Source organism: Drosophila mauritiana, chromosome X (assembly GCF_004382145.1).
Source record: "Drosophila mauritiana strain mau12 chromosome X, ASM438214v1, whole genome shotgun sequence".
NCBI lineage: Eukaryota > Metazoa > Arthropoda > Insecta > Diptera > Drosophilidae > Drosophila > Drosophila mauritiana.
In genome coordinates, this window is record NC_046672.1 from 19,558,254 (window position 1) to 19,585,635 (window position 27,382).

Here is a 27,382-nt window from a genome sequence, read left to right on the forward strand (position 1 = left end):
AAAGCGCTCTTCCCGCGCAGATTTACTTTGGCCACGCCCACATTGGCCCACGTATGTAAGTGGAGCATTCTGTAGCAGCCACATTTGGAGAAGTAGAGATGTTGAACCCACATGATAGCGAATTGTACAGACACCCAAAGCTATCGAAGCTACCGAGGAGTCAAACCCTATGCCAATGATGGAAGAAGAGTGAAAGCTTTGCTTCCTTGTTTACAGGGATAACCATGTTGTATGCAATGGATATATATTTAATTCCCAACTGATAATGCTGGTCAGTGGAAAGATTGCGGCAATTGGTCCTAACTGAGGCACCCACTCAGCAATGGTTGTAATGGGCTCATCAAGGCAGCTGTGAACAAGTGAAGGGTATAAACGGAATGTGGTATACCTGGTCAGGGATGCGAAGGATGGGTGGTGGCGTCGAGCTTCGGCTCCTGAGCTTTCGGAGCTTTCGCGCGAGCCCTTCGGGGGTTGTTTGGATGCCTGTGCGGCCCACGAGAGCGCAAGAGAGGACAGGCTTCCCCATCGAGGACGTGGACGTGTAGCCATCCCTGTCGTGGCCGCAGGACACACTGACTGTTTGCCTGCTCCACTGTTTTCCTGTTGTACCACAAGCTATTCTGGCTTGGCCCCGATTGTAACGAATCCGTATCGCACGTCGCAGTGCGAAAATGTGTGCAAATACTGCAATGTACCCGCAGTAAATTGGCCGCAGGATCGCCTGACACTCGCTGCAAAAGGACATCCAGGTGCTACGCCCTATTTCGCAGTCAATCCAGCCAGGTAGTATAGGTGTACAGGCAGAGGTGGAAGAAACCATGCCCCTGCGAACGGTGCAGGAATGCGGAGTCCTTTTGTGCCAGTGAAGAGCAACCAACACGAAACAACGCCACGACGAAGCGGACAATCCGCCAGTGCTGTGTAAAAGAACGAGAACCAGAACAACAAGGACAAGACCAAGAGCATCGAGTACACTAGATCGCAGATTCCGCAGAGAAGGGTCCGCCAAAAATTAGTCCGCCGGAATGAGGGTGGCGGCGGACATGGTGTACGACTACGGCAGCGAGGACTCCATGAGCACCACCCACCTGGACTGGCCCTTCCTCATCAAGGTTCGTATCTGCAGCCCCTCGCACCCGCACCCGCCCTCGTCCATCATCCCCTCCCCAAACCCTCGACATATTTGCACGCTTTTTAGGTTAAGTCGAGACTACAATATGCAAAGTGTCGAGTATAATGTGTATAAGTGGGGTTTGTGTGTCAACAGCTTTGTCACTGCGAGGACGCGAATGTATGTGGAGCTTCATGTGCATCCCTGACAGGCTCCCGAAGGCTTCATTCCACCTTGTTATCGGATCTGGGAGGGGAAAACTCCGCCAGCTGTAAACAATCCGTAGTCCCTTTAAATACAATGTGTACATCCTTAGCTCATATTTCGTATCATTCTTATGTTTCTATGTTTATACTTTCCGAACAATGTTGATATGGTTGATATGTTCAACTATAATCCTTGATTCATATTTTAAATATATTTAGTCAAATTGGGGTTTTAAAGAGAGTTCCTTTCATCAAGTTCTTGAAGGATTATAACGATTCCATACCCCTCTTAATGAATTCTATAGTGATTTCATTAGAAAATATTGAATATGAAATATTACAGAACTTATAGGTTATAAGTTAATCAGTACCCGCTGATTCAAACCGATTTAATATGATATAATACTAGGCTTAGGAGATATGTCCCGTGTTTTTGTGTGAGCCAAGTGGATATGCCTGCCACCGTTGAGTGCGTTGGCTAAGTGGCTGCAAATTGGCCAATTTGGAGCCACCCAAAGTAGGTTGAGCCAGTGACCAGAAGTGAGCAGGGTGGTGCTGCAGGGCGAGTAGTGGCGTCAGCGCACGGCCCTTGCTTGATAAGTGTGTCGTGTCCTTGGTCGCATTACGGTGACACGCCCCCGATAACCAGTGACCTCCTCCCGCAGGGCATCCTGGAGGGCCAGACGTGCACGCCCACTGCGCCGGAGCCGCTGGCCGCCATCCTGTGGGCCATCTTCGCCGTGTTCGGCATCGTGTACGCGCTGCTCGGCTACCGATGTCTGCGCGCCGTGGGCTTCCTCAGCGGACTGCTGGTGGGCGCCAACGGGATCTTCATTCTGCAGGACTTCCAGATCACCTTCCTGGGCAAGCCGGCGGACTCGGCGCTGGCCATTGTGGCGGGCTTGCTGGGCGCGGTGCTCGGCTCCACATATCCGGTGGCCTCTGTCCTCATTAGCGCCTTCGCCGGCGCCCTGCTCTCCGGCGCCGCCATGGCCGTCTGCGTGGCCACATTTCCGGACAACGAGTTCGGGGTAAGTTCCTCCCCTTTTTGCTTGCATCAGATGCTTATATCGATTCCCCTACTGCAGTACCGCGAGATCTATGTGGCCGTGGTGGGTGGAGCCGTCATCTGCTCCGTGCTGACCTTGTGCTGCGTGAAGTACGTGACCATTCTCACCTCCAGCATTGTGGGCACGGCCATGATCCTCAGCGCCATCGACTTCTTCACGCACGGCCTGGAGACCATCAATTGGGTGAGTCAGTCTGCTCCACATGTCCACCATTGGCTGGTTCGACGTGAAGTTGTGCAGTTGGTCTGGAGAGTGGGGATACCATTGATGGAATTACATTGCTCTCTGCAGATAATCGGCATGCGGCCGCATCCCTCGCCGCCACCTTGCTACGGTGGCCTCCTGATCGCCGCCTGGCCCGTCACCATCGTGCTCAGCATCATGGTGCAGTGCTTCATTACCGCCTGGCGCGTGGATCACCGCAAGCGGGTGTACATGCGGCATCACAACCATCCCGGCCACGCCCACGGCGCCCATCTGCCGCACAGCCAGCAGCAGGCGGGACCCAACCACGCCCTCGCTCCCGTCCGGCGATCCCAATCCCGCACCCGGGAGACGCGCGAGGAGGCCAGGCAGCGCAAGTTCCGCTATCTGTACCAGGTGCGCACGGCCCGTGGTGACATCATATCGCAGGTGAGGAGTGGCTTGCTCTCCCACAGGCCCGTAAATGCGAGTAAAGGTAAAGTGTAGCAGACCAAGCTGATCCTGATCTCTTGTTTGCAGAACTTCGTGTCGGCTCTGCAGAAGCGCATCCAGCTGAGCGGCACGGAGACGCCGTCGGAGAGATCGATCAAGAGCAGCTCGAACGAGCGGAACACGTTCCGGAGCGACCGCACGCACTTCACCACTATCCACGATCCGGACTCGGAGCTGTGCGACAAGATCGAGATCGTCCGTGACATTGGATAACAAACAAGCAATAGCTACATGTAACTATACCCGTAGGGGGGCTACGGGCTGCGGTACTTGGGCGCGGATGTGGCCATGGTCGGGGGACACAACCGTATGGTTGGATAGTTGAACGGGATTGGGGGCTCTAGGGAGCTCTAGGGGGCGGCGGAGGACTCACACAAGTACGGTTGCATGTAGACTTTGTAGACGAGGCACCAAGTGCCGGACACACCACAAACGGAAGCGGAAATGGTGGCACAGAGCCGAGTGGATGGTCATTGGAAGCTTTAAATATCAGAGGATATACGACGGATCTGGAGCTGGTTTCGCATGGAAGCCTTGGAGCTCGTGCCAGCCGCAGATCAGCGGGACGAGATAGCCTAGACTAAGATTAATCGCATCGTGCACAGCTGGAGTCTAAGATGATGGACAGCACGGAAGGAAGCTGGCAGGGCGCTTTTGTTCTCTTCACTTAATCGAATGTTACTACAGATAGGAATACCTACTACATAGCGATGGGCTGCGTGATGCATGAGCGTGGCGGATCATGGGTACCTGGGACTCCTGCAACTACACTATATCCAACGCAGTACTCGTAGCTTCTCCCACTTCGTATATAGCCAGGCAATTGCAATTACTAATCCGGTTCATATCTGTGTTATAGATAACTCTACGATTATAATGGGATGCATCCAGCTGCAGGGGCCCATGCCATGCCCATTTCAACTATCTAGCAAGATATATATATATAGCATTACGTTGTAAACTCCAAACATTCGGATGCAGAGCAGTTTCCCGGAGGCTCAAGGCAGGCGAAAATACAATACAATACCTATTAAGTACAATAAGAGAGGGGGGAGGGGGGTGTGTGCATTCCATCTAGAATGGACACAGCCATCTAGACTAGGACTAGGACTAGCCAGTTAGCCGGATGAGCCAAAGCTAAGCCACTTAATTGTCGATGCCAGTGAATCACAATCCGCTGCAAGGGGCTCGCACTTGGGGCGCGACCAAGTCAGTATCCAACGATCCGCTCGATCAGCCGTCTTAGCGTTATCCGTAAGATTAGCGTTCGAAATATATATATATACTTTAAGACATTAGATCCATGCAAACAGCGGTACAAACTTCAGAAATTCACGCTATAAATGCTAGATGAGACATACCAATTTAAGTGATATAAAGCATTTTAAACGGTCTGATTAAGGGGCTTAATCGGTTCACTAGCGCGAAATGAGTCCGTGCATCTGGTTTTACGAAGTCCTGCGGTCTTCCATGCTCCTTTGTTTCCAAGCAATTTGCAATTCATTTCAAAGTACGGACGTATTCTTCATTCCGCAGTACGGATTAAGCCCTTTTAGCTGGACACAACTACAAGATAATTAGATAAAGTGGTGCGTTTAGAGGAGGAACTAGAACTGGGGGGTTCTTTCTCCTCGAAGGAGGATTGGACATTGCCGGGCAGGAACTTCCATGTCGAATCGGTTGGTTTCCAAATCGCAAACACCCATACAACTCGAGTTTCCTGTTAAGTTGATTAGCAATTAGTTTCTAGGAATGGCTGCCGTCCGCAATTGTTGATTTATTACTATTACTATGAATATGCATATATTTGCGAATTTTGTTCTCACACTTTGATTCCTATTAGTTGCTCACCCATCCTCCTGTCGTTTTAATGCTCAACAGCAATGTCTAATCGCAGGATAATGCATTTAACTTCGGCAAACAGTAAGGGGTTCGACACACTCGATTCGGTTTAAAAAAAGATATAAACAAAAGCATAATCACTGCAAACTAAAGTAGTGAAAAGCATAAAAGAGTTGCACACACATGTATACACCACTAATGAAATCCAATTAAAAACTAATATAACAAAAAGGCCAAAAGCGATTATAACCAGGAAGAATCCGATTTCCGAATGAAAGCAAGTCTCGAGGACGGGCTGCCAAAGATTAAACAACTTGTAATGAGCAAACAGAAAAGTAATATTAAATAAACGATGCAGGCCACACGTGCGTTTTTCTTCTTTGAGTTACAGAATCTCCTGACCACCAAGTGGATCAAATGACAAAACACTGGCCTCTTCGTGTCTAATTGTTTATTAATAATAACACATCGGAATACAGTGGCGTGGCGTCGTTCTGATTCGGATGCCAGTTCGGCCAGCAACGGCAGGAGCAAGAATCAAGGATCAAGGATCGAGAATCGAGAATCAAGAAGAAACACAAACCATCGGTTCAGAATTCAAGTAATTGAACATTCGTGTATTTGTTGTATTGCCGATGATGGTCTGCATTCATCGCTGGGGAAAGCACAAACACAAACACGAACTAGTCTCTGTTGCAATTGCTGGATTCTGGTTACCACGCTCCTCTACCTCCGTCCGTCCATCGACCGCGTCCTGTGTGTTTGGGTGCTGGATTGCTGGGTTTACTGTGTGTGGCTGCTAAACGGGCGCAGCTTAGATGCGGCCGGGGAATGTGCCGCTCTCGCGCTGGTCGTCCCACTTCTCCACCCAGGCGTTGGGGCACATCGACTTGTAGACCTTCTGGAAGTAGTTGCAGGGCGCGAAGTCCTCGCCACGCTTCTTCTGGCAGCGGTGGAAGTCGATGTACGACTGGTAGCAGTAGCGGGTCACGTTCTGGTTAGGGAACCGTGGGTCGAACGGGGCGGTCTCCAGCTTGTAGGCGGACATGTTGCTGCTGTCTGACGATTTGTCGCTGCTTTTGTTTTTGGACATGAAAAATTGCATATAGACTTTAGTTGGCAAACGAAAATAAAAACATAACGAAACGGAACGGTAGGGCAACCAAAAAGTAAACCAAGGCGAAGACCGGGACAGATGGAGCGTTGTCCAAGTGAAAAAGAAAGAGATGAACACAATGGGGTGGGATGGGGATGTTAGGCGGTACACAACCGAATCGAAATCAAACGTAAATACAATTTCAGTGCACAAACGGGAAGGAAGAGATAGATATATAAATCACAATGGTTAGTTCTTCAGTTTGCGGTTGCTTAATGAGCGGTATATATCATATTATATTATATTATATCGATTCGTGTGAAAAAAATACAAATTACGCTGCTCGCGCTTGCAGCTCATAAGCCCACCCTCGACTTAAACTATAAGCTACGCATCTCTGTTCGTTGCTTTTCGTGTACAAAACTTTCAAAGGGGCCGGGAAGGGATCGCTAGGTGATGGTGTCTCGGGAATGCGTAACAGGGGTATTGGTCGAATCGAAATCGAATCTGCGGCTGGACAGTTAACGTTTCTCGCTCTATTTGCGTTCAAGTTCATGTTTCTATGGAAAGCGCGACTATTTCGGCGACTACTTGACCAGCGGCCGCTTGCCGTTGTCCGTATCGCAGGCGTTGCTCTTGTACTTGTTGACCTCGGCCAGGTACAACGACCAGAAGTCCTTCGGGTCCACGTCGCTCTCATTGGGCGTCTTCACCTTGGCCACTACGCCAGTTTTGAGGACCTTTCCGCCGCGACGTCGTCCCACGATGGGTGGCGGCGGCGCCAGCTTGCCGGCCGCCGCCGCAGCAATGTACGGCGCCGCAGCACTGCTGGCAGCTCCCACTGCAATGGCCGGCAGTGCAGGCCCTGTGGAGGCCGTCTCCGGCGGGACCAACTGCTGCTGCATGACTTCCTTGACCGCTGGCGGCACTAACTGGCTGGTCGCTTGTTGCTTTTGGCCCTCCTGCATCTTCTTAAACAGCTCCATGAACGAGCCGTCGTTGGCGAAGACAGGATGCGATGGTGGCTCCGGCTTTGGCGGCGGATACACTTTGCCCTCCCTGGCCAGTGCCTCGCGCAGCTTTTGCTCCATCTCGCGGTGAATGCGCTCCTTGTCAAAGGGCTCGTCGGTGTCCAGGTTGTAGTAGGCGCCCACCGCGGACGCGCCACTGCTTTTGCCAGCCAACTGGACCTGATTTGTGGCGGCAGCAGCTGCTGCAGCTGCTTTCTGTACGGCGCTTAGCTCCGATTTACTGGATGACGATGCATGTTGGCCTCTTCGGCTGTTGTTGGATCCATGGCCAATGTCAGAAGAGGACGGTGATTCCGAGCGTCGATAGTGGCTAGAGCGCCTTGAGTGGTCCCTATCGCGATCACGTTCGCGATCCCTAGAGCGATCTCTGGAGCGATCTCTGGAGCGATCTCTGGAGCGATCTCTGGAGTCGCGGTCTCTATGGTAACGGGATGACTGCCGCTTCTGACGGCGGCGACGCTGGCCAAAGCGTTCGGCGGAGTGGCTGCGACTGCGGGAACGCGAACGGCTGCGACTGTAGCGACTGTGCTCTCGTCTGGAGGATCCGGAAAATGAGCCACGCTCGTAGTAGCCGCGCTGATGGCCGCGTGCGGCGCGCCGCTGGTGGCCGTCCTCCTGATCCCGCTGATAGTAGGGCAGGCGGGCCGCCGACATGTCGGTTGTGGATGTAGTGATGATCTGCAAATCGAAACTGTGCCGCGTTAAATCGAGCAGTTGACAGAGGCGCGTTTACGAAATACCTATATACACAATATCTGTATACTTTGTAATCAGTTAGCTTTTTGTTCTTTTTTTGGATCTGCGTTTCGGTTCGGTTCGGTACGGTTCGATTCTATTCTTTTCTGTTCGGTTTGGCGCGTGTCAGAATCTTGAATGGAGAACCAGGAATCGATAATCGAGAATCTAGCATTATTTTCGCGCAGTGTCTTGACTTGGCTGGCGCTGGCTCCTTGACCGGGTCGAATCAGAATCAAAATCGGGGTGACATTGGGTACGGATTCGGGAGCCGGAACTCCAACCAAGTGGACGGGCGACAAGTAATGCTCGCGACAAGTAATGCTTCACTGCGCAGACGCGACTCTTATGCAATTTTGATACTCAGACTTGGATTTGGATGCATTGATTTGATTTGATTTGGACTCGATTTGATTTGATTCGATTCGATTTGATTGGATTGGTACTTGGCTGGCAGATTTCTGTTTGATAAAATGAGAAATGGTAATTTACTTGTTTGCGATGTCCGCTGCGGTGGAAGTGGATGTGGAAGGTGGCGTTGCTCCAACGTTGCGGCTACGTTACGTTATCATCCGTGGATGTTGTTCGTGCTGCTCGCCGTTGCTGCTGCTGTGGATGCGGAGGAGTCCTTCCGTTTGGCTGGCTACGTGCGAATCAGTGCGATTCAGCTTGTTAGCCTTTTAGCTTTTAGTGGCGATTTGTGCTTAACTCTTGACTGATTGCGACTCTGAAACGTATCGGATTTTCGGATTCGCCTGCATGGAAAAATGACTTGAACGCATGAATACAAAACGTTACTCGAACCAGGACGCGCTGTGCAGGGGGTTTGATCTGATCTGATTTGAGTTGAGTTTTCTTTCTGGCTACAAAAAGTGGCTACGTTAAGGGGACTGTTTCTGTTCGCTTTCCGTTGCAACCCCTCGGTGGACAGCGGTGACTTATGTAACCCTGGGGATCCGTACGCCCATTCGGTTACGGATCCATTTGGTGGGGGCCAACTTACGCAGGAGGATGCAGACCCGGCCCGCCCCTCCTCAAACAACTCACCCCGACAGAAATGACTACCCCGAGTGCATCAGCGAGTTATGTAACTTGTACTTTTTTCTTTCTTCTTTTCCTGCTGCCCGAGGAATTCACCAGCGGAAGTGTGTAAGTGCGCTAGTGTATGTGTGTGTGTGTGTGAGCGAGTGTTGCGAGTTGGAGTGGCGAAGTGGCGCCGCGCGGCCAAGTTAATTCTTGCTTTGGATGGCATCGATCGGTGCCTTGGCTTACGGTCTGGTGTACTTGATAAGGTGCCAAAACGAAAAACATACCTTTGTTGTTACGAGAGTACGACGAAAAATTTTCAACTGCCGAGAATCTCACGAGCCTGGCGATAGGTATAGCGATGGGCTGGCACAAAACTATCGAGAGCTGTCACAGTGACAGCTAGAGCCAGGCTGCCAGATCGCCCAGCTGTTGGCCAGTGTTGCTTAGCGTGGGATTCGGAGTGGAGTCTCGAGTCCGAAACTGCGACACGCGCAGGCAAATGGAAAACACAAGTCGCCTCCTCCGCCGTTGATAATGGGAAGCAATCATCCCGAGCACGGGACCAAGCCGAGATCCACCAAACACCACAAACAACAGATCCACCGAGTGGTGCGCAAGCAGCCGCCGCGTCCTGCAGTCAGCGACCGCCACAACATCTACATCACCAGCAAGACAGACTTCAAGGCAAGTAGAACTGAACTCATGCTGGATGGTGAATCGCCCAAGTGCTAAGTGACTGAGTCCATCTCCTCAACAGGCCCAGCAGCGCCGCTGCGAGGAGCTGATCAACTCCGGGGTCCACGAGATCTTTCTGCATTGCATGGGCTTCTCCGTCACCCGCGGCCTCAATATCGCCCTGCGCCTCGTCCAGAATTCTGAAGGAGCCCTCAGCTACGCCATCAACACCTCCACCGTTCAGCTGGTGGACGAACTGCACCCTCTGTGCGATGCCGAGGACATAACCTTCCGCCAGCGCAACAACTCGGCCCTGCACATCAAGATCTCCAATAACAGTCTCTTCGACATCGTCGTGCCGCAACCGTCGCAGTCCCAGACGCAAGCCCAGTCCCTGGGCCAGTTCCGAGGCAAGGCGAAGGTCAGGCAGTAGCATGTTCAAACTCTCGGAGCTGGTGCGCTGGCTGGGGCTCACCGAGTTCGAGATCCTGGTCAACCTGTGCGGCCTGCTTGTGTTCACCATCACGCTGGCCGTCAAGCTCCATCTGCAGGCCAGGGCCGGACCCGGCGGCATACTCCCGGAGCCCATGGGCGACTGGTTCACCGTTTTCAGCCCCCTGTTCTTCATCGACATCTGCAACGCGTACTTCTGCGTCATTGTGGGCATTCGCATGTACCTGGACTCTAACAACAAGCGCAAAGCCCTGCATCGCTTCATGTGGAGCACGTATTTCCTGGTGCTCATCGCCATCTTCAAGTACCTGCTCTGCCTGAAGCTATCCAGCAAGACGGGCCTCGAGTACTCGGAGGTCTTCTCGCCAATCTTCGTTCTGCTGCAGCTTGTGGCTGTGCGCGCCTGCCAGTTGCCCAACTCCATCTGAACCATAGACATAGCAAAGTCCTAGTTCTGTATTATGCATATAACTATTCTGATATGATACGCCGGTGGAAGCCTTTTAATCAATGGGTGTTGCATGGATTGGTAGTTATATACGCAATGTGGTACAATAATTTTTAAGCGGTACGAAATTTAATATATAAGAATAATGTCTGATCTGATTCGGTATGAAGGACATATGCTTTTTAATCAATGGTTAATGATCTACGCACTATCATTTGTTGAAAATTTCAAACAATTTAATTTGATGTACAAATTCTATTTATTAAGCTAATATGATTTTCTTCTTGCTGTTGTTGCCTAAAGCAACATTTTTTATAAATTATAAGTGTATAAGTATAAGAGCTAATGTTTTTCAAAACAAAATATGTGCAATTTTTATAATGGAGTTGGAATTATTTAACAATTAATTCCGTCTGATCAACAATTTATTATTTAGCAACTCCCAATTAAATCATTTAGTTTTTATTCGATTTTTTTGGAAATTTCTCTTGAGTCCGAACGCCAGTGTTGGTCAACACGGGTGGTGCGCCTGCGATCAGGTGGCAGCCCCAAGGGAAACTGATTGCTCAGCTCCGCCCGAAACGAATCGAAACAATAACACAAACTGTTCACTTAGTCCGGAACTCTTGGCATCCAGCAGCACCATGTCCACACTGAACCGCCCCAAATCCCCGCACACGCCTACCGCCATTAAAAAGGGCGAGAAGGAGGACAGCTTCTGGGACAAGTTCAGCACTTTGGGCCGCAAACGCGGCACCCGCGAAGGTAAGTCCCCTTGGTGATTGGAGCTCTCCAGATGGCTCTTCTTGGCCAGGAATTGATGGTTATACCAGAGTATTCCATTCTTGGACCCCTGAACCTCTAAAAGGTGGCCCAAAATGACCCAATGGATCCTCCCCCTGCGCACTGGAAGCTCTTCTGGGAACAGATGTGCGGATGCGCTGATTAATCAGAACATTGCGTCACTGTTGACCCACACACGCAAACGGCACTGACAATCGAGAGTGTGTGCGTGTGTGTGAGATGGCCTTGTGTCGTCATCGTTTTTGTTTACCTTGTTGATGGTTTCTTTAAATAACCTTAATACACCCCCGCTTGCTCCATTTGCAGTGAAAAAGGTCCAGGAGGAGGGCAAGTACGCCATCGACTCGCCCGGATCGCCCAGCCAGTATGACATCCCGCCGGAGGACTATGCCCTGCGTAAGTGGATTCGTTTTGAAGGGGCATCCGCTCGTATACCCATCGCATTTCCCACAACTCATCGCATTTGATCCTACAGGCGAGCACGAACAACGCGCCGTCATCGATCCACAGTCCATCAGTGATCCCGAGGTGATAAAGCTGCAGCGCATCCTCGTCGACTGGATCAACGACGAGCTGGCCGAGCAGCGCATCATTGTTCAGCACCTGGAAGAGGACATGTACGACGGCCAGGTGCTGCACAAGCTGTGGGAGAAGCTCACCGGCAAGAAGCTGGACGTTCCGGAGGTCACCCAGTCGGAGCAGGGCCAGCACGAGAAGCTCAACATCGTCCTGAAGGCCGTCAATCATGTGAGTAGAGTTTAGCTACTGCAGATTTTAAAAATCGGAGTTACCAAAAGAAGCTTAATACATAAATTGGGTTATTGGTTTTTATATAAAATTTCATTATTTATCCTTTCTTAAAGTCGAATAGAATAACTATTATTCGATTTACAAGTAACATTTCCTTTCTCGCGATATAAGAATAAACATAATACTGCCCCCACAGACACTCGGCTTTCACCAGAAGATTCCCAAGTGGTCGGTGGCCAGCGTGCACTCGAAGAACATCGTGGCCATACTGCATCTGCTGGTGGCTCTGGTGCGCCACTTCCGGGCTCCCGTTCGCCTGCCAGAGAACGTGTTTGTGACCGTCGTGATTGCGGAGAAGAATGCGGGCGTGCTGAACGCGCAGAAGTTCCAGGAGCAGATAACGTCCGAGTACGACGACCTGGGCATGCGCTGCGAAAAGGACGCCTTCGACACGCTGATCAACTGTGCGCCGGACAAGCTGGCCGTGGTGAAGAAGTCCTTGATCACATTCGTAAACAAGCACCTGGCCAAGCTGAACTTCGAGATCAGCGATCTGAACACGGACTTCCGCGATGGTGTCTACCTGTGCCTGCTGATGGGCCTGCTCGGTGGATTCTTCGTGCCGCTGCACGAGTTCCATTTGACGCCGCAGGACGTGGATCAGATGGTCAGCAACGTGGCCTTCGCCTTCGACCTGATGCAGGACGTGGGCCTGCCCAAACCAAAGGCGCGGCCGGAGGACATCGTGAACATGGACCTCAAGTCCACCCTGCGCGTCCTCTACAGCCTGTTCACCATGTTCAAGGACTATGCCTGAGTGGGAACCGGATGGAACGAGCCAGCGGGTCGCAGGAGCAACAAGCGGCGCCAATTTTACATTTTATATTAACTTTTTGATAGTGTTTACACGCCTAATTTATGTGCGTTCTCGAAACTGATTGTAGGCGATGCAGCGGTTAATACTTACTGATCCTAACTCTCAAAACCACAACTAAATGCTGCTCCGCGTAAAATCAGCCCAAGGAATGTTTATATATATATATATATATTTATGTGTGTCGTACGTCTAACCACTGCGAACTGCTCCAGATTCAGATTGCTCGGAGCAGGAAGGAGCAGAGCAGAGCAGAGCTAACCCAAACCCAAAATCCGGCGGCCAGTTGTTAACTTGTCTTACTCACGTGCCAGACGTTGTAGTTGTTACTAAGTGAATTTATTGTATTAATACATTATTTGAACACAATAACCGAGATTGTGCCTTCAGATCACACAGAGCTTTTGCAAATTATGTCACAGATCAGATTTTAACTCTGTAAATGTAGAAGTTTACGGAAAAGTCTTCAAAAAAAATTTTATTGTGTACGTTAAAAATTTGGATTAGAAAAAATCAATAAATAATGCCAATAGCATATGTGTTATTCTATTTTAAAGAGTTCCAAGGCGCAAAATTTATCCGGGGCTGCAGCACTCACAAACGCCAGCTTCCATCCCATACACATGTAAGTTGTTTCGAGCGTCTCGAATTTATTGAGAAACGTTAATAATTTGCTGAACGCTTTGCTATTTGAATTGTCGCGGTTGCGCGCGCAATTCGCAACGGTCTGTTATCGATCACAGCCGCGAGCATGCTGCCAGATCGCTTCCCGTATGGGAACGATTTCGCATCGATTATTGATTGCTGGCCGGTATAATTTGAAAAAGTTACTTTGCTGACCGAATTTTGGTTCTTGGCCAGATGTTGGCCATTATTCTAAAAGCCAGTAATTAGCAACTTGCGTTGATTGCAGCCGCTTAACTAAGCCGCTTAACCAGATATGTCCTAAAGTTATGTGTTTCGTTTCGAAACAAGGTGGCAACCATGCGCATGCTTTTTATGATTTTCACAATAGCCGAGCGAAGTTTCAAGATTCTAGAACTACCCATCACACCAACGCTCTTGCTGCGCCGCCAGTCCCACAACTACGGCTACGACTACACCAGCCCCACGCACATCGAACTCAGCCGGGAGGCCACTCGCCTGGTAATCCGCCGTCTGCAGCGCACCGTTCTCCGCTTGATCCGTGACCCGGACTTCATCATGTCCGCCGAGGCGAATCCCGAGATGGATAAGGAGCACCAGGAGTCCCCATTCGCAGCGCACCGCAAGGCCGGTGCCAGCGGTGCCGGCAAACAGGACTCGAACTGCCGCACCTGCAACGATTTCAAGTCGTGGTCCAAGCAGCAACGCCTCATCTCCAACGTGCAGAGCGCCAAGGTGACGCGACCCCATTGCCCACTTCGCATTCGCAAGCAGGACGTTAACACAAGCCTCTTCCACTTTCATACTCCTCCAGGTGAAGCACATGGCCGCCGCCGAGAAGCTGACCGTCAACGCCGCAGAAGATCTGCCCCGCGACGACTGCCCGCTGGACAAGGTGAGGCTGGGAATTTCCACTTGGGGACTGCTCCACACCATGGCCGCCTTCTACTCGGACAACCCCACGGACACCGAGAAGCGCGACATGAAGACCTTCTTTGAGGTTCTGTCGCGCCTTTACCCCTGCGAGTTTTGCGCCAAGGACTTTCGCACCGAGTAAGTGCATCTTCGACCCATTTGAAAAAGCTGACACTCTAACTGGCCCTCTGTTGCAGCCTGAACGTCAATCCCATCAATGTGAACTCCCAAAAAGAGCTAGCACTGTGGCTGTGCAAGTTCCACAACCGGGTGAACGACAAACTGGGCAAACCGCTCTTCGACTGCACCAAGGTGAACGAGAGGTGGCGCGACGGCTGGCTGGACGGCTCCTGCGACTAGGCGCCGCAGCCAACCCTCGCCGAGAAGCCCCGTCTCCCGCCCGTTGCAGGCTGCCATGTTGACCAGACTTTGTCCCACATTTTGCTCGGCTGGCCCACAACTACAACCACGGAACACGGGACACCTGGGGTACCGCCGCCACCCAAAACTGTGCCCTGTTTCTGGCCGGAGGCCATGCTGCTCACCAGTCGGAACCTGCGTCAGCGTGACATTAAATTGAGTTATGTTGTAATAGAGCGACACACTGAAGGTCCATTGTTAAATGATTTGCTGGCTATGAACTCCATTAGAATACACACATTATGTTGAGGACCCGTATGTTGCCTTCTCACTGGCCCTGCAGATATCGCAATCTCTAATCCGCCGACTGGCGTTTATTAGATTAGAATGGTGGCCCTTTTATGCCGAATCATAGGTGTATGGGGAAGGCAAATGCTTTGCACTTCGATAAGCTGGTGGTGGAAAGATCTAGAGCGTTCACTACTTCTTCCTCGGAGATCGGTACAAAGCTTAGTTGGTTCAAAATTAGGGGATTTGGCTGATACTTATATAGTTTTTAGATTTCTTTTCTATAATACCTAACGAACTAAAGGTGTTTAAATTTGTCTGCTCTGTTTATATATTTTTTTAATATTTATCTTAAATATCATATTTTTATTGATTGCAAGCAACGAAACATTCATATTTTATTCACTTAACATTTGTAATATGTTTTTAATATAATATTTTAATATGTTTAAAATGAGAGATATCCAAATTAGTGAAATTTTCGTAAGAGTAAGCCATTATATGATTTACTTATATAACATAACAGAATTACTCAGCAATCCCAATAAGTAGTTTAAGCGGGGAAATTTAAATTTAATTAAAGATATTTAATATCTCCAACTTAGATGAACGATATTTTCGATACGTAATTAACTGCGATAACTCGTTCGATAGCTCTTCGTTCAGAAATAGCCAGATTTGGCCGAGAAATAGCTGCCCCCGCAGCACCGCTGCCCGCACATTGTCTTGGTAGCCAACACTGGCACAGATCGAACTACAGTTAGTTGCCTGCTGGCTTTTGCGCGTCGCACGTATCACTTCGTCAGATTTCTGGATTTGGCCGAGCAGAGTAGAGTGTAATTACCAAACAAAGAAATGCGCCTGGCTCAAATTGAATAAATAAAAGCGCCCGCCGTGTGTGACAATCACTTTGCCCACCCCCTTTGGTCAGAAAAGGAGCGCCACTAGCAGCGGAGGAAGAAGCAGCAGCGCCATCACCACCACCAGTTGTAGTACAGGAAGAAGAAGAAACAGTTGCCCTGAGAGAGAGAGAGAGAGAGAGAGAGGACGAAGCTAAGACAGGGCTGTTCGACAACCAGGTGTTTACATCCTGCAATCCGCCATCTGTGTGTGTGTGTGCATGTCTGTGTGTTGTGTCGTCATCGAACAGCCGATTAAAATATTGAAAACCGTGCAATAAACAATAGTGTCTGTTCCCCATTCATACTTATTTATTTATTATAATTTTTTTTTTTAATTTTTTCCCCGTGCCCCTCCCCACGTGCGGTTAATCGACCACTGAAGTGCGAACGCGAAATTGCGAATTGTAAAATTCACAAGGTGCACAATTCGAAGCCAAACGAGATCCGTAGCCACATCGCAATAGCAGAATGGCCCCGGCTCTAAGCAAATTGGCCAACAACCAGAGCGCCATCGTCGGCGTGGCGGGCATGACGGCGGCCCTCTGGATAATTGCCTACGGAAAGATGTCCAACAAGAAGCGGTAAGCCCCCTCCCCTCTTGATCTTAATTACGGATAATTGTGGCTCAACCATGTTATGTTGCCTGTGCAATATGCAGTATTCTACGAACATCTTATTGCGCAAGGTCTCGGTCTTGGCCATCGAAGTGTCCGTGATATTGACTTGAGTTTGCTTTGCTGTGTATGTGTATGTATGTACATACAGATTTGTTTGCCGGACATGCGATGCGATGCCACCATTGTGGGTCATCTGGCGGACTGCAAAACTGGTTTTCCGATGGCCTTTTCTGCCACACTGTATGCACTTCCCCCTCATTGTAGTCCGGTTTCAATTGATTCGTCCAGCAGCCGCGCACAGTGGGCCAGACAGTTCGTTTGCAGCTCAAATGCTGTGCTTTTCAGTTGTGTTACCCGTTGCCATAATCTTATAATAAGTTTGGCAACCGCCAGCTTACGTTTCATATTAAAATAGTCAAAAGATCCTCAAAAAGATGTTTTTGAGTGCATTCCCAATAAATGAAGTCAACAGATCATCGATTCACTTGAGTAGATATGAACCAAAGTAGCTGGATCTGTTGCAATCTATCCCTATTATATAGATATACTGATATCTAGGAGAGGAGGAGAGGAGAGGTCTGAGTGTATATATATTGTCTGGGAGGAACGGAGGAATTCCGCCCACTTAGCAGGTAGACCCAGATAGGCACTACATTTCCGGCCAAACAGCAAACTCGATTACCAAAGCCTTCTCGGCGCCCTCGACTATTATGGCCCGAATAGCCACTTCTTGGCGGCCTCCTCCATTGCGGTATCGTTTCAAGGATTTCCCCATCGAGCACCTGCGATGCGGACTTGATTCCCCGGTTAAGGGCCACGTTTCGGTGCTCGGATGGACTTGGTCTTTAGCGCTAATCTAATCGGCAACGAGCCAGTCTACAGCACTCCATCTATATGCCCCATTCCACTATCGCCACTCGTGCCGATATGCCGATTATGCTGTTGTTAACGTGCCCGATATTTGGCCATATTCGATGTGTGCGGGGTTCGGCGCGCAATTGCCCGCTATCAGTCGATTCCATCTAATTGAATAAACTTAAACTGGACGGGGAAAGCGGGCGCAATCGACTATTTGCATGACAGAGCCAATTAATTAGACAGATTGCGCTGTATGTAGCCAGCGGCATGGGATTGGGGGGATCTGCCGTGGCTGCATGTGCCACTCGATAATTGCTGGCATTACTCCGATATTGAATGCCCAACTGGTGGCCACCGCTTTCAGCAACTTCCCTGCAGTGCACTGCACTTTGGCAGGCGATCGAAATCGAGCATTTTAATGCGCTGTTTACTTTTTTATGCAACTTTTGCGAGCAAGGTAGCCGCCACTTGTGGATGGCCGCTAAATTTATGCGCCATTCCATTGTTCGAATTCTGCACAGTGGATGGTGGAGTCGGTTCAATGGATGCAGTGACTGGACACTCCAGAGTCCAGCCAACCAAATGGGCTTCGCCAGCGGAGCTCCACTTCTATTATGCTTTTCAATTTTGTGGCTCATTTCGTATCATTTAATTTAATTTCATTCATTCTATGATTCACTTTCAAGTCCAAGAGCTAATCGCTAAATGATTAAGAACGTTGAAAGTTTAAAAGGGACTTTTCGACTGTGTCAACGAGTTTCCGAGTAGCAACGCCTCTTGCACAACTTTCAAGGCGCTTTTTTATCGGCGTTTTTATAGCCCCATATCAAGGACAGGCCCTAGAATTGTCAACTGATATGGTATGGTTATGCTAGCCCGCATCAAGGGTTTGGACAACTGGACAACACATCCAAGCCCGTCTGTCCAAAGGTCCAAACACTTTGACATCCAGCAACCTGCCTTGCAAGCGAACACGCAACCACCGATGGGCAGATTGCTTTGGGTGTTGCAACAGCACTCGATTGTACCCCTTACCCGGACCCGAATCCGTACCCATACTCATACCCACACCCATTCCATGGATGACATGATGACACCCGGGTATAAAGCATAAACATTACAGCCGTGCCTTTTAATGACTTGCGACGGGCCACAATATAGCCACAACGTTGGATGGAGAGAAGCGCAGAGGACCAGTGGCTTCTGGTTTCATTTTTCCATTTCCATTTCCATTCGCATTCCCATTCCCATTCCCATTCCCATGCCGAGCTCTTCGCCTTCGAGGTGGGTAATGGGTAATGGGGTATAGGTGTTAATTTGTGTACAACTTGCTCTGTTTTTCGCAGGTAGACACATTCTGACTCGCCCCACCCGTCCCGCCGGCTGTTGCGCAATACCTTGTGTGCGCCGTACTCGGTGTGCTCCAGAGTTTCGGATGGGGAAGTGGAAGAGTCGGATGGATGAGAGACCTTGTGCCCGGGAAACGCTTGGCCCGCGGTAATCGGCTTGCCCCGCAAGGCAGCCATTTGTCGTGTAATTTGTATAATTTTCGCCTTTACTCGGACGGTGCGTGAAATGAGATCGTAATTCCAATGCAGATTCGCAGCCGAGCTCTGACATTTGCACCTGTTGCGGATGCCACGTTGCCAAGGCCTGTCTACCGCTCACTCACTTACTCACTCACTCACTCGCTCTCACTTCCGAGACATCGCAAGCGGAGTGGAGTGAGCGTGCGAGTGCCGGCAGACTGACTACGGGTCTACGGGTAACAGTCAAGGCAACAGGTGATGAGTGTGCCCGCCTATCTGAGCTATCTGATTTTGGCCAGCGTTTATCAGACACACCAGCTCGATAGCGGCTGCTATGCGGCACAAGAAGTAACCACTGAACTTTGATCGCAATCGGCGGCAATATCTCTATCTGAGTCAGACGCCAGCCGATCTTCTCGCGCCCGGGTTCAATGTGCCCCCCATTAGGCGATCGCCGGCGATTAGCGAAAGAGAGCTTTGGATGAATTGCAGGGGCAGGCGATTCGGAATGGGAATGGGAATGGGTATGGCAATGGGAGCCACCGGTGTTGACCTATGGACCCAAACACATGTTCCACGTCTAGGCGGTGAAAACAAGTTTAATATACTACGAATCAAAAAAGGAAAACCACACGGGAGACACACAGACGGATTGAAAGATAGATAGATGGAAACATATGTCTATATATATATATATATATATATATATATATATATAGAAATAAATACAAGAGCGCTATGAATAATTCAGTGATCTGCGCAGCGATATCTAAGAAATAACCAAGTCATCACGACTCGTCGCTTTTTCCAGCCTGCAGATAACCAAGGCGCGAGCTTTGTACTTTGTTTGGCCTAACATACCAGTAGCACCACCACCAGCACCTCGCATCTCATCACCCACATCATCCCATAGACTTCGCACCCTGGGCAGGTGGCGATGTCGGACTCCATCCGATCCGATCCGATCCGATCCGATCCGATCCGATTGGCGATCCAATGCCGGATAGCCAATGGCCCAGTGGCTCGTGTTGAGCTGGTCAGCTCTATTCATCCGGACCTTGATCCCACAGCGATTAGCAGCTCAAAGGAATTCGAGCACTTTTCTCGGAAGCAAGTCATGCAGCAAATTTGGGGGAAATGCGCTTTTTTTAAAGTACGCTCAAGCAAAAGCGATAACGAATGCCCATAGCTTGTGAGTAATGTTCGAGATAGATAAACAATTTAGCCGAATTTGCATGCAATCTAAAATGAATATGTTAGGGTTCTTCGAAATTATAATCGGATTAATTGATAAAACTTATCGATAGGCTAATTAGTCTAAACATTTTACGAATTACGTACGTTAAATGGTGGAGTTAAAAAGTTGGCCAAATGATTTATAGGTCGATTCCATGGCGTCTTGGTTGGAAAAGTTTCTATATATAATATTGAATACTGCGAATTCGTTTGCAGTTTGTTTATCAAACGAGTCGAATATTTGGAGTGGCGATTTGCTAACGCACACAAACTTTAACAGGCTGCATGTGGATAATTGACCGGATTGTAAAAAGTACGATCGATGAGCGAGCCGTTATTTAATTTTTATTTATTTATTTGTCATTAAGCAGCCTAATGAAGTGCGCTGGTGTGACAAGTCATGGCTCATCTCGGCGTCTTAATTGTTGGATTTAATCGCACACCTCCATTGCAAATAAGCGACTTTATGGAGGCATTAAACACGAAGTTCGTTCTTTATGTGCGGCGCCGGTGATAGCGACTGGCTATGAAAAGGCAAAGGTTGCTATTCAAATTGGCTATGCCAACAGGGAGTTAAACCATTGTGATTTATTTCATAAATTTGCCATCAACGTTGCACATTTGTCAAGTGAGTCGAGTGGCCAATGATCGAAATGGCACAACATCGTTGGCTGAAAACGGTTTGGAGTGATAAGACCACTCCTCTTGTCAACATTTCTCATAACTGCTGTACGATTTTTAATTTATTATTAAGTTTATTGAGCCATAACCCAAATCCATTAGCACTCAATGGAGGTTTTTAGGCAGCCCAATTGTCTGACAACCACAAAGACCAACCAAATGTATTATTATTTGTATATCCGGTTAACTAATAGAGTTATTAATCACATTTGATTGCTTCAACATGCTATCTTCATTGCAGAAAACCCGGCTATGAGGACAAGATCCAGTACACAATTGCCGAGAAGAAGGAGAAGAAGGCGGGAAAGGCGCACGTTAACTCAGTATTCTTCAAACAGCTCCGCCAGCTACTCCGTAAGTGGACTCATAGATCCCTTAGCAGTCCCTCGGATCACCTGCAACCTTCCGTTCCCTTGCAGCCATCCTCATTCCCGGCTTTTGGAGCGTGGAGACCGGCCTGCTCTTCCTGGTGGCCGCCGCACTGATTGGCCGCTCGGTGAGCGACATCTGGATGATCCAGAATGCGACGGTGGTGGAGAGCACCATCATACACATGAATCGCACCAAGTTCAAGACGGCGCTGCTCAAATACCTGACAGCTCTGCCAGCGGTATGGGATACTAATGCGATTGCCCACACAACGAATTGTTCTAGCTTCGCGTTGCTGTTTCTTGCAGATCTCCGTTGTGACCAACGTCCTCAAGTGGAGTTTGGGTGAGCTGAAGCTGAGGTTCCGCACCAACCTCACACACCACCTGTACAGTCAGTACCTAAAGTGAGTGCCATGGTCAGATTGCTGCGCCAGTCGGGCAGATATTAACCAGACTCGTTCGATTGCAGCGGCTACACGTACTACAAAATGTCCAACCTGGACAACAGGATAGCCAACGCCGACCAGCTGCTGACCACGGACATCGACAAGTTCTGCGAGAGCGCCACGGACCTCTACTCCAACATCAGCAAGCCCGTGCTGGACATCTTCATCTACGTGTACCGCCTGACGGTGAACCTGGGCGGCAAGACGCCATCGATCCTGATGCTCTACCTGCTCTTCGCCGGCGTCTTCCTGACGCGCCTGCGCCGCCCCACTGGTCGCCTGACCGTCGAGGAGCAGAAGCTGGAGGGCGAGTTCCGCTATGTGAACAGCCGACTGATCACCAACTCGGAGGAGGTGGCCTTCTACCAGGGCAACGTGCGCGAGAAGCTCACGCTGCTGGCCAGCTACTCCAAGCTGCGTTCGCATCTGCGCAAGTTCCTCGAGTTCCGCGTCAGCATGGGCATCATCGACAACATCATTGGCAAATGTACGAATGCATCTGCAACTATCTACATTCAAGTGCACCTGATTCCAACCAATCCAAATTTCGCCCACAGATTTCGCCTCCATTGTGGGCTTCTACGCCGTCTCCATTCCCTTCTTCTCCGAAAACCATCCGCTGCTGTCCGGGGAGCATAGCGGCCAGCGCCTGCAGGCCTACTACACCTACGGACGCATGCTGGTCAAGCTGGCGGAGGCCATCGGACGCCTGGTGCTCGCTGGACGCGAGATGTCCCGCCTGGCCGGCTTCACCGCCCGCATGACCGAGCTAATTAAGGTTCTGAGCGACCTCAACAAGGGCACCTACGAACGCACCATGGTGAACGGCAACAACCTTGCGCAAAACGCCGTCGGATCGGCGTCAAGCAACTTCGGACCAAACAAGGGCATCATGTGCTTCGAGGACAACATCATCCGCTTCGAAAAGGTGCCACTGGTGACGCCCAACGGCGATGTACTGCTGCAGGAGCTGTCTTTTGAAGTGAAGTAAGCATATATATGATCCGGCTATGGCGATCATGATTACATATATGATCCGGCTATGGCGATCACTATTACATTATCCTTGTGACGAATAGGCGATTGATTGCTTAATGCTCATTGATTTCGATCATTGCAGGTCTGGCACAAACGTCCTGGTCTGCGGTCCCAACGGCTGTGGCAAGTCCTCCCTGTTCCGCATCCTCGGTGAGCTGTGGCCGACGTGGGGCGGCAAAGTGACGAAACCGTCGCGCGGCAAGCTTTTCTACGTACCTCAGAGGCCCTACATGACGCTGGGAACACTGCGTGACCAGGTGAGAAGCGATTTAATAGCAGGGTTTTTGTAATTTAACTATAACATCATCTGCTGCCATCGACAGATCATTTATCCACACACGCGCGATGACATGCGTCGCCTGGGACACAGCGACGAGGATCTCATGCACTACCTGGACATCGTGCAGCTGACCTACCTGGAGCAGCGCGAGAACGGCCTGGACTCCATCGAGGACTGGATCGACGTGTTGTCCGGCGGCGAGAAGCAGCGCATTGCGATGGCCCGGCTCTTCTACCACAAGCCGCAGTTCGCCATTTTGGACGAGTGCACCAGTGCCGTCTCCGTTGATGTGGAGGGCAAGATGTACAGCTATTGCCGCGAGGTGGGCATCACGCTGTTCACGGTCTCGCACCGCAAGTCGCTGTGGGCGCACCACGACTACTACCTCCAGTTCGACGGCCGGGGCAGCTACGAGTTTGCGACCATCGACCAGGATAAGGACCACTTCGGCTCCTAAAACTAGCAATTCCCATTCTTCAAGCCCAAGCCCGATGATGATCATACCGCTCTGGCTACTCCTCCTCCTCCTCCTCCTCCTCCATGTGGTGCACTGTATATACCGAGATTGTATATATTGCAAGTTGGAAATGCTTCCTTGTTTCGATTGTGATTGTCTCTTTTGTACGCTATTCCACACTATATTCCGTTTAATATAATTCCTTCGCTGGGATTTTAGATGTGTAACTCTGAGAATCGAGCTGGTGTTAGTGATGTAAGCGTAAAGTAGTCGGCGCACAGCCACAAGCGATGGATGAGCGCTTAGAAAACCTTTTAGTGAATAACACACCCATACCTGTAGACCTGCGTACCGCACAAGTCCCAAATCGCGCATAGAGAACTTATAGTAATTTGTAAAATACGCTTGGCTTATTCAAATGTTTTGTATTTTTGGTTAAATTGGAATTGGAATGGAACCTTGCACGGCAACAATGTATTGCATTATACAGTGCAAGACGCAATAAATGTATATAAATATGAAAAAAAACGTTTTGATGCCGGCGGTGGAGTTCAACGATAGATGCTACTTGTCTAAGCTTAATTAAAAATGAGTTGCAGCTGAGTATCAGGCCTTCCTCTTCGGCTTTTTGCTCTCCATCAGACTCATGATCGTCTTCCGCAAGTCCTCCGTCTCCTTCTGTTCCATCTCGAGGTTCTCGATCTGAGCCTTGCGCTCCTGCAGCTGCGTCTCCAGCACGAAAATCAGGTCCTCGGACTTCTTGCAGGCCTCCCGCTGCTCCTCCAGAGCCTTTTGCGTCTTGGCCAGCTCCCGATCCCGCTCCGCGATGGTGCGCAGCTTCTCCGTCATGTCCTGCTCGTAGGCCACCATGGACTTCTTGAGTTTGTCGATACGAGAGATCTGCAAAGAGAGTGCCACATGGGTGCTTGGCGATCTAATGGTCTTACGCTAAGGATCTTACGTTCTCCTTGTTGTGAACCTCCAGCTTAGTGAGCTCCTCGCTTTTGGCACTCAGTTTCGATCGCAGATTCTCGCACTCCTTTTCAAGATCGGCAATCTCCGCCTTTTTCACGAGTAATCGCCGCTCGTTGGCCTGCAAATGGACGGTGTTCTCGGACATCTGCTTGAGCAGGATGGTCATGTTGCTCTTCAGTTCGACCTTCTGCTGTTTGAGATCCTTGCACCGGGTTTGCAGCCTAAGGATAACGAGGAAAATGTGATGAGCAAGTTATATCGCAGTGGGATTTACTTCACCTACCGTTCTTGGCTAATAAGCAGCTGGAAGTTGCTAGACTGAAAGCGTTCGAGCTCGGCGCTCTGCACGTGGGCAAGTTGTGTACCAATAGTCAGCTGCTCGCCAGCCTGCTCCAGGCGCTGCTGCAGGTTCGCCACGGTGCCGTTCAGGCTGTCGATGCGGTGGTTGTACAGCTCGATCACCTGCGAGGTGGGTGCCGATGCCAGTTCGTTGCGGCTCACAATGCCGCCGATCTTGTCCAGAAGTGCGTTGAACCGCTGGACCATGCCTTTGTCGGCGGAGATGCGATAGGCCTTGAAGATCGAGCTTAGATTGCGCCACTGCTCGGCCTGGTCGGTGCCGACAGCTGAAGGCCCCGCCATCATTCCACTTGGACTAGAGGTGATAGCAGCCACATGCTTTAGAGGGAGTAAGAGGTTATAGAACTCATTTCTAGATATGTATTTACAGATATACGCTGGCTTTGAAGGTGCAAAGTCACATACCTTTGCTACAGATGCCTTGGGGAAATGCTCGAACTGCGCAATTTGTAGAACGGCAGCCACCAATGCCTCGTTTTTGCTGACCATACCGCGAGCTAAGCAGTACTGCAGCTGCGGCTGCACCAGCAGCGTGCAGCACTTGTCCATATAGGCCTTCTTGGCGATGCCGGCGACATTGACGAGCAGCAGCAGGCAAAAGCAAGCCTTCTCCACCTCGCACTGCGCCAGGCTCTGGGTGCTGAGAAACTGGGGAACGAGGGCGAGCGGAGCAGCCAGGATCTTATCGAAGTACGACTCGGAGACCTTGGACAGCACCAGTTTATTGGTCTTCGTCTCCTGGAGCAGGGCGATCAGCAGGCGCAGAGTGGCTAACACTTGACCGGCATCCGTGTCCGGTCGCTCGGCGCTGGCCACCAACTTGGCCACGCGTGAGGGATCGTTGGCGATCATCTCGGCCACCGCCGCCCGTTTGCCCAGACGCAACAGGGTGTAGATCAGCTCAATAGCCGCCACGCCGCATTGATCGGAGCTCATCCAGTCGCTGACCATCTCATACAGGCGCGCCGTGATGGCGTCCAGGCTGATGCAGCTGTTGGCTTCCTCGGACATCTGCAGAATGTAGCTGACGAGTCGGAAGACCAGGCCGAGCGAAATCTGTTGGTGCTTGCTCGTCTCCTCCTGCGAATCGTCCATATCGTTGCGAGCGTCGATTTTCTGAAAAGGGGTTAGCTGTAAGAAGTGCGTCCAGCTGGATATTCAGCGCTACTCACGTCCAGCAGCTTCTCCACATCCTCGCAGAAATGGCCGTGCGACAACATCGCCCGATGCAGGCCGGCGTGGGCCTGCGAGTCCAAGAGGAACTCAACGATGTGCCGCAACTGGGCCACGTTCCATTGCTTCAGGCAGTCCTCGATGCCGGCGAACGACAGGCGCAGGAAGGTGCATAGCTCGGACTGCTGGAAGGCGTAGACGTCCTCCGAGAGGATGATGAGCATTTTGTATGCCAGCAGGCCATAGTTCTGGATGCGACGGCAAAAGTCGGAAATGTTGACGCTGCGCAGAAAGAGGAACAGCACGGCGAAGTTCTTGTAGCAAAGGTTCACCAGCACGGAGAGGGCGAGCATATGCAATTCGTCGTCGTCGTTGCGAATGGACCCACTACTCGCGATGCTGGAGGCGTCATCCGTACACAGCACGATCCCCACCAGATGATCGATCAGCGCTGGCAGGAAGGGTTCCTCCCAGGCGATGCGTATGCCGTATGTAAGGTCCTGCAGAAGCACCAGCAGCCGGTGCACCCTTTCCGTTCGTTTGTATTTCCTTATGAGCATTCCCAGCAGCGGCACAAAGCAGAAATGCTCGACGACCGCCTGGCGGGCCTCCAAATTCCGTGTGCAGTGCTGCACCAGCCCGATGCAGGCCCACAGCACATCGCCCTCGGCACCCTCGTTCTTCAGCGCGCTCATCAGCGCGTACAGATCCACGTAGAAGCGGGCCAGCTCCAGGTTGCCCGGCGTGGGGGCGAAGTGCGCCGGCAGCACCTTGGTGCCCAGCAGCGCCACGCTGCGCTGCACGTACACCAGCGACTCCTCGGAGCGCTGCATCTGGAAAGAGGCCACGCGCATCCTGAACTCCCGCACATAGCCGATGGCCAGCGTGGCGACCGCGTCCTGCGGCTCCTGTGGCGAGTCCTGGCCGTTGTGGTTCCCCCCACCGCCCGCCGATATGTGGTTCCGTAGCGTAGCCATTCGGTTCCGATCCGTTCGAGCTTGACTTTCAAGAGAAAAAAAAACAACAAGCGTCGAACTGAAAATAATTTCGAAAATTCTCGATATCTTGCCGCTCGATATATCGATAAAGCGCGGACAGCTCGTCGATGCAGCCCTGGTCGTTTCGTAATCTTTTTTCTAGTGCTGCAAAACGCCATACGGAATTTAAATATTTATTTGAAAACAAACGTTCAATTCTGTTTTTTTTACAAGTAAGTAAGCCATTTTGAAGCTGAATTGAAGGCGAAGGCCCAACTTTAATACATTTTGTATGTTTGTAATATATGTAATATTATATTACTTACAAATTTTAGGCTGGTCGATTTGTTTTCTAGTTAAAATGGAAGGGTAAAAAAAACCAATTTGAGTAAAAGCCAACTGCAAATACTTTAAAACACACTTTTCCGAATCGTCTTAAAGCGATGTTCTTCGG

General features: G+C 50.4%; 9 protein-coding genes across 12 annotated transcripts; 6 read left to right on the forward strand and 3 right to left on the reverse strand.

Moving 5' to 3' along the window:
- Positions 1–572: 572 nt before the first annotated feature.
- LOC117147570 (transmembrane protein 198) lies at positions 573–5,305 on the forward strand. Its single transcript, XM_033314515.1, has 5 exons — positions 573–1,112; positions 1,983–2,348; positions 2,406–2,570; positions 2,679–3,020; positions 3,111–5,305. Exons 1-5 carry the CDS (start codon positions 1,026–1,028, stop codon positions 3,294–3,296), a joined length of 1,146 nt encoding a protein of 381 aa, XP_033170406.1. The 5' UTR covers positions 573–1,025; the 3' UTR covers positions 3,297–5,305.
- A 209-nt stretch (positions 5,306–5,514) lies between these two features.
- LOC117147577 (cytochrome c oxidase subunit 6B1) lies at positions 5,515–9,202 on the reverse strand. Of its 2 annotated transcripts, none has more exons than XM_033314523.1 (2): positions 9,101–9,202; positions 5,515–5,998 (listed from the first exon to the last, which is right to left on the reverse strand). In XM_033314523.1, exon 2 carries the CDS (start codon positions 5,971–5,973, stop codon positions 5,740–5,742), a length of 234 nt encoding a protein of 77 aa, XP_033170414.1. In that variant the 5' UTR covers positions 5,974–5,998; positions 9,101–9,202; the 3' UTR covers positions 5,515–5,739. The 2 variants fall into 2 exon arrangements, with proteins under 2 accessions (XP_033170414.1, XP_033170413.1); XM_033314522.1 differs by having other exon boundaries at positions 5,515–6,001; positions 9,101–9,201.
- Positions 6,283–8,469, reverse strand: LOC117147572 (arginine/serine-rich protein 1). Of its 2 annotated transcripts, none has more exons than XM_033314517.1 (2): positions 8,280–8,469; positions 6,283–7,730 (listed from the first exon to the last, which is right to left on the reverse strand). In XM_033314517.1, the coding sequence occupies exon 2, from the start codon at positions 7,704–7,706 to the stop codon at positions 6,609–6,611; it is 1,098 nt and encodes a 365-aa protein (XP_033170408.1). In that variant the 5' UTR covers positions 7,707–7,730; positions 8,280–8,469; the 3' UTR covers positions 6,283–6,608. The 2 variants fall into 2 exon arrangements, with proteins under 2 accessions (XP_033170408.1, XP_033170409.1); XM_033314518.1 differs by having other exon boundaries at positions 6,283–7,743.
- A 48-nt stretch (positions 9,203–9,250) lies between the features above and the next one.
- Positions 9,251–9,949, forward strand: LOC117147574 (ribonuclease P protein subunit p20). The gene is made up of 2 exons (XM_033314520.1): positions 9,251–9,500; positions 9,574–9,949. The coding sequence occupies exons 1-2, from the start codon at positions 9,351–9,353 to the stop codon at positions 9,922–9,924; spliced, it is 501 nt and encodes a 166-aa protein (XP_033170411.1). The 5' UTR covers positions 9,251–9,350; the 3' UTR covers positions 9,925–9,949.
- LOC117147576 (transmembrane protein 203) lies at positions 9,901–10,562 on the forward strand. The gene has a single exon (XM_033314521.1). It carries the CDS (start codon positions 9,926–9,928, stop codon positions 10,370–10,372), a length of 447 nt encoding a protein of 148 aa, XP_033170412.1. The 5' UTR covers positions 9,901–9,925; the 3' UTR covers positions 10,373–10,562.
- A 354-nt stretch (positions 10,563–10,916) lies between these two features.
- LOC117147571 (beta-parvin) lies at positions 10,917–13,355 on the forward strand. Its single transcript, XM_033314516.1, has 4 exons — positions 10,917–11,157; positions 11,503–11,592; positions 11,672–11,943; positions 12,143–13,355. Exons 1-4 carry the CDS (start codon positions 11,037–11,039, stop codon positions 12,761–12,763), a joined length of 1,104 nt encoding a protein of 367 aa, XP_033170407.1. The 5' UTR covers positions 10,917–11,036; the 3' UTR covers positions 12,764–13,355.
- On the forward strand, positions 13,319–15,052 carry LOC117147573 (FAD-linked sulfhydryl oxidase ALR). The gene is made up of 4 exons (XM_033314519.1): positions 13,319–13,445; positions 13,796–14,200; positions 14,280–14,518; positions 14,578–15,052. The coding sequence occupies exons 1-4, from the start codon at positions 13,344–13,346 to the stop codon at positions 14,738–14,740; spliced, it is 909 nt and encodes a 302-aa protein (XP_033170410.1). The 5' UTR covers positions 13,319–13,343; the 3' UTR covers positions 14,741–15,052.
- A 699-nt stretch (positions 15,053–15,751) lies between these two features.
- LOC117147569 (ATP-binding cassette sub-family D member 3) lies at positions 15,752–23,959 on the forward strand. 2 transcript variants are annotated; one of them, XM_033314513.1, is made up of 9 exons: positions 15,752–16,107; positions 16,313–16,511; positions 21,093–21,205; positions 21,271–21,461; positions 21,529–21,626; positions 21,692–22,155; positions 22,226–22,655; positions 22,789–22,963; positions 23,030–23,959. In XM_033314513.1, exons 2-9 carry the CDS (start codon positions 16,399–16,401, stop codon positions 23,441–23,443), a joined length of 1,998 nt encoding a protein of 665 aa, XP_033170404.1. In that variant the 5' UTR covers positions 15,752–16,107; positions 16,313–16,398; the 3' UTR covers positions 23,444–23,959. The 2 variants fall into 2 exon arrangements, with proteins under 2 accessions (XP_033170404.1, XP_033170405.1); XM_033314514.1 differs by having other exon boundaries at positions 15,753–15,864.
- LOC117147568 lies at positions 23,854–27,006 on the reverse strand. Its single transcript, XM_033314511.1, has 5 exons — positions 25,951–27,006; positions 25,184–25,894; positions 24,702–25,096; positions 24,405–24,639; positions 23,854–24,343 (listed from the first exon to the last, which is right to left on the reverse strand). The coding sequence occupies exons 1-5, from the start codon at positions 26,926–26,928 to the stop codon at positions 24,050–24,052; spliced, it is 2,613 nt and encodes an 870-aa protein (XP_033170402.1). The 5' UTR covers positions 26,929–27,006; the 3' UTR covers positions 23,854–24,049.
- Between the last annotated feature and the right edge of the window lie 376 nt (positions 27,007–27,382).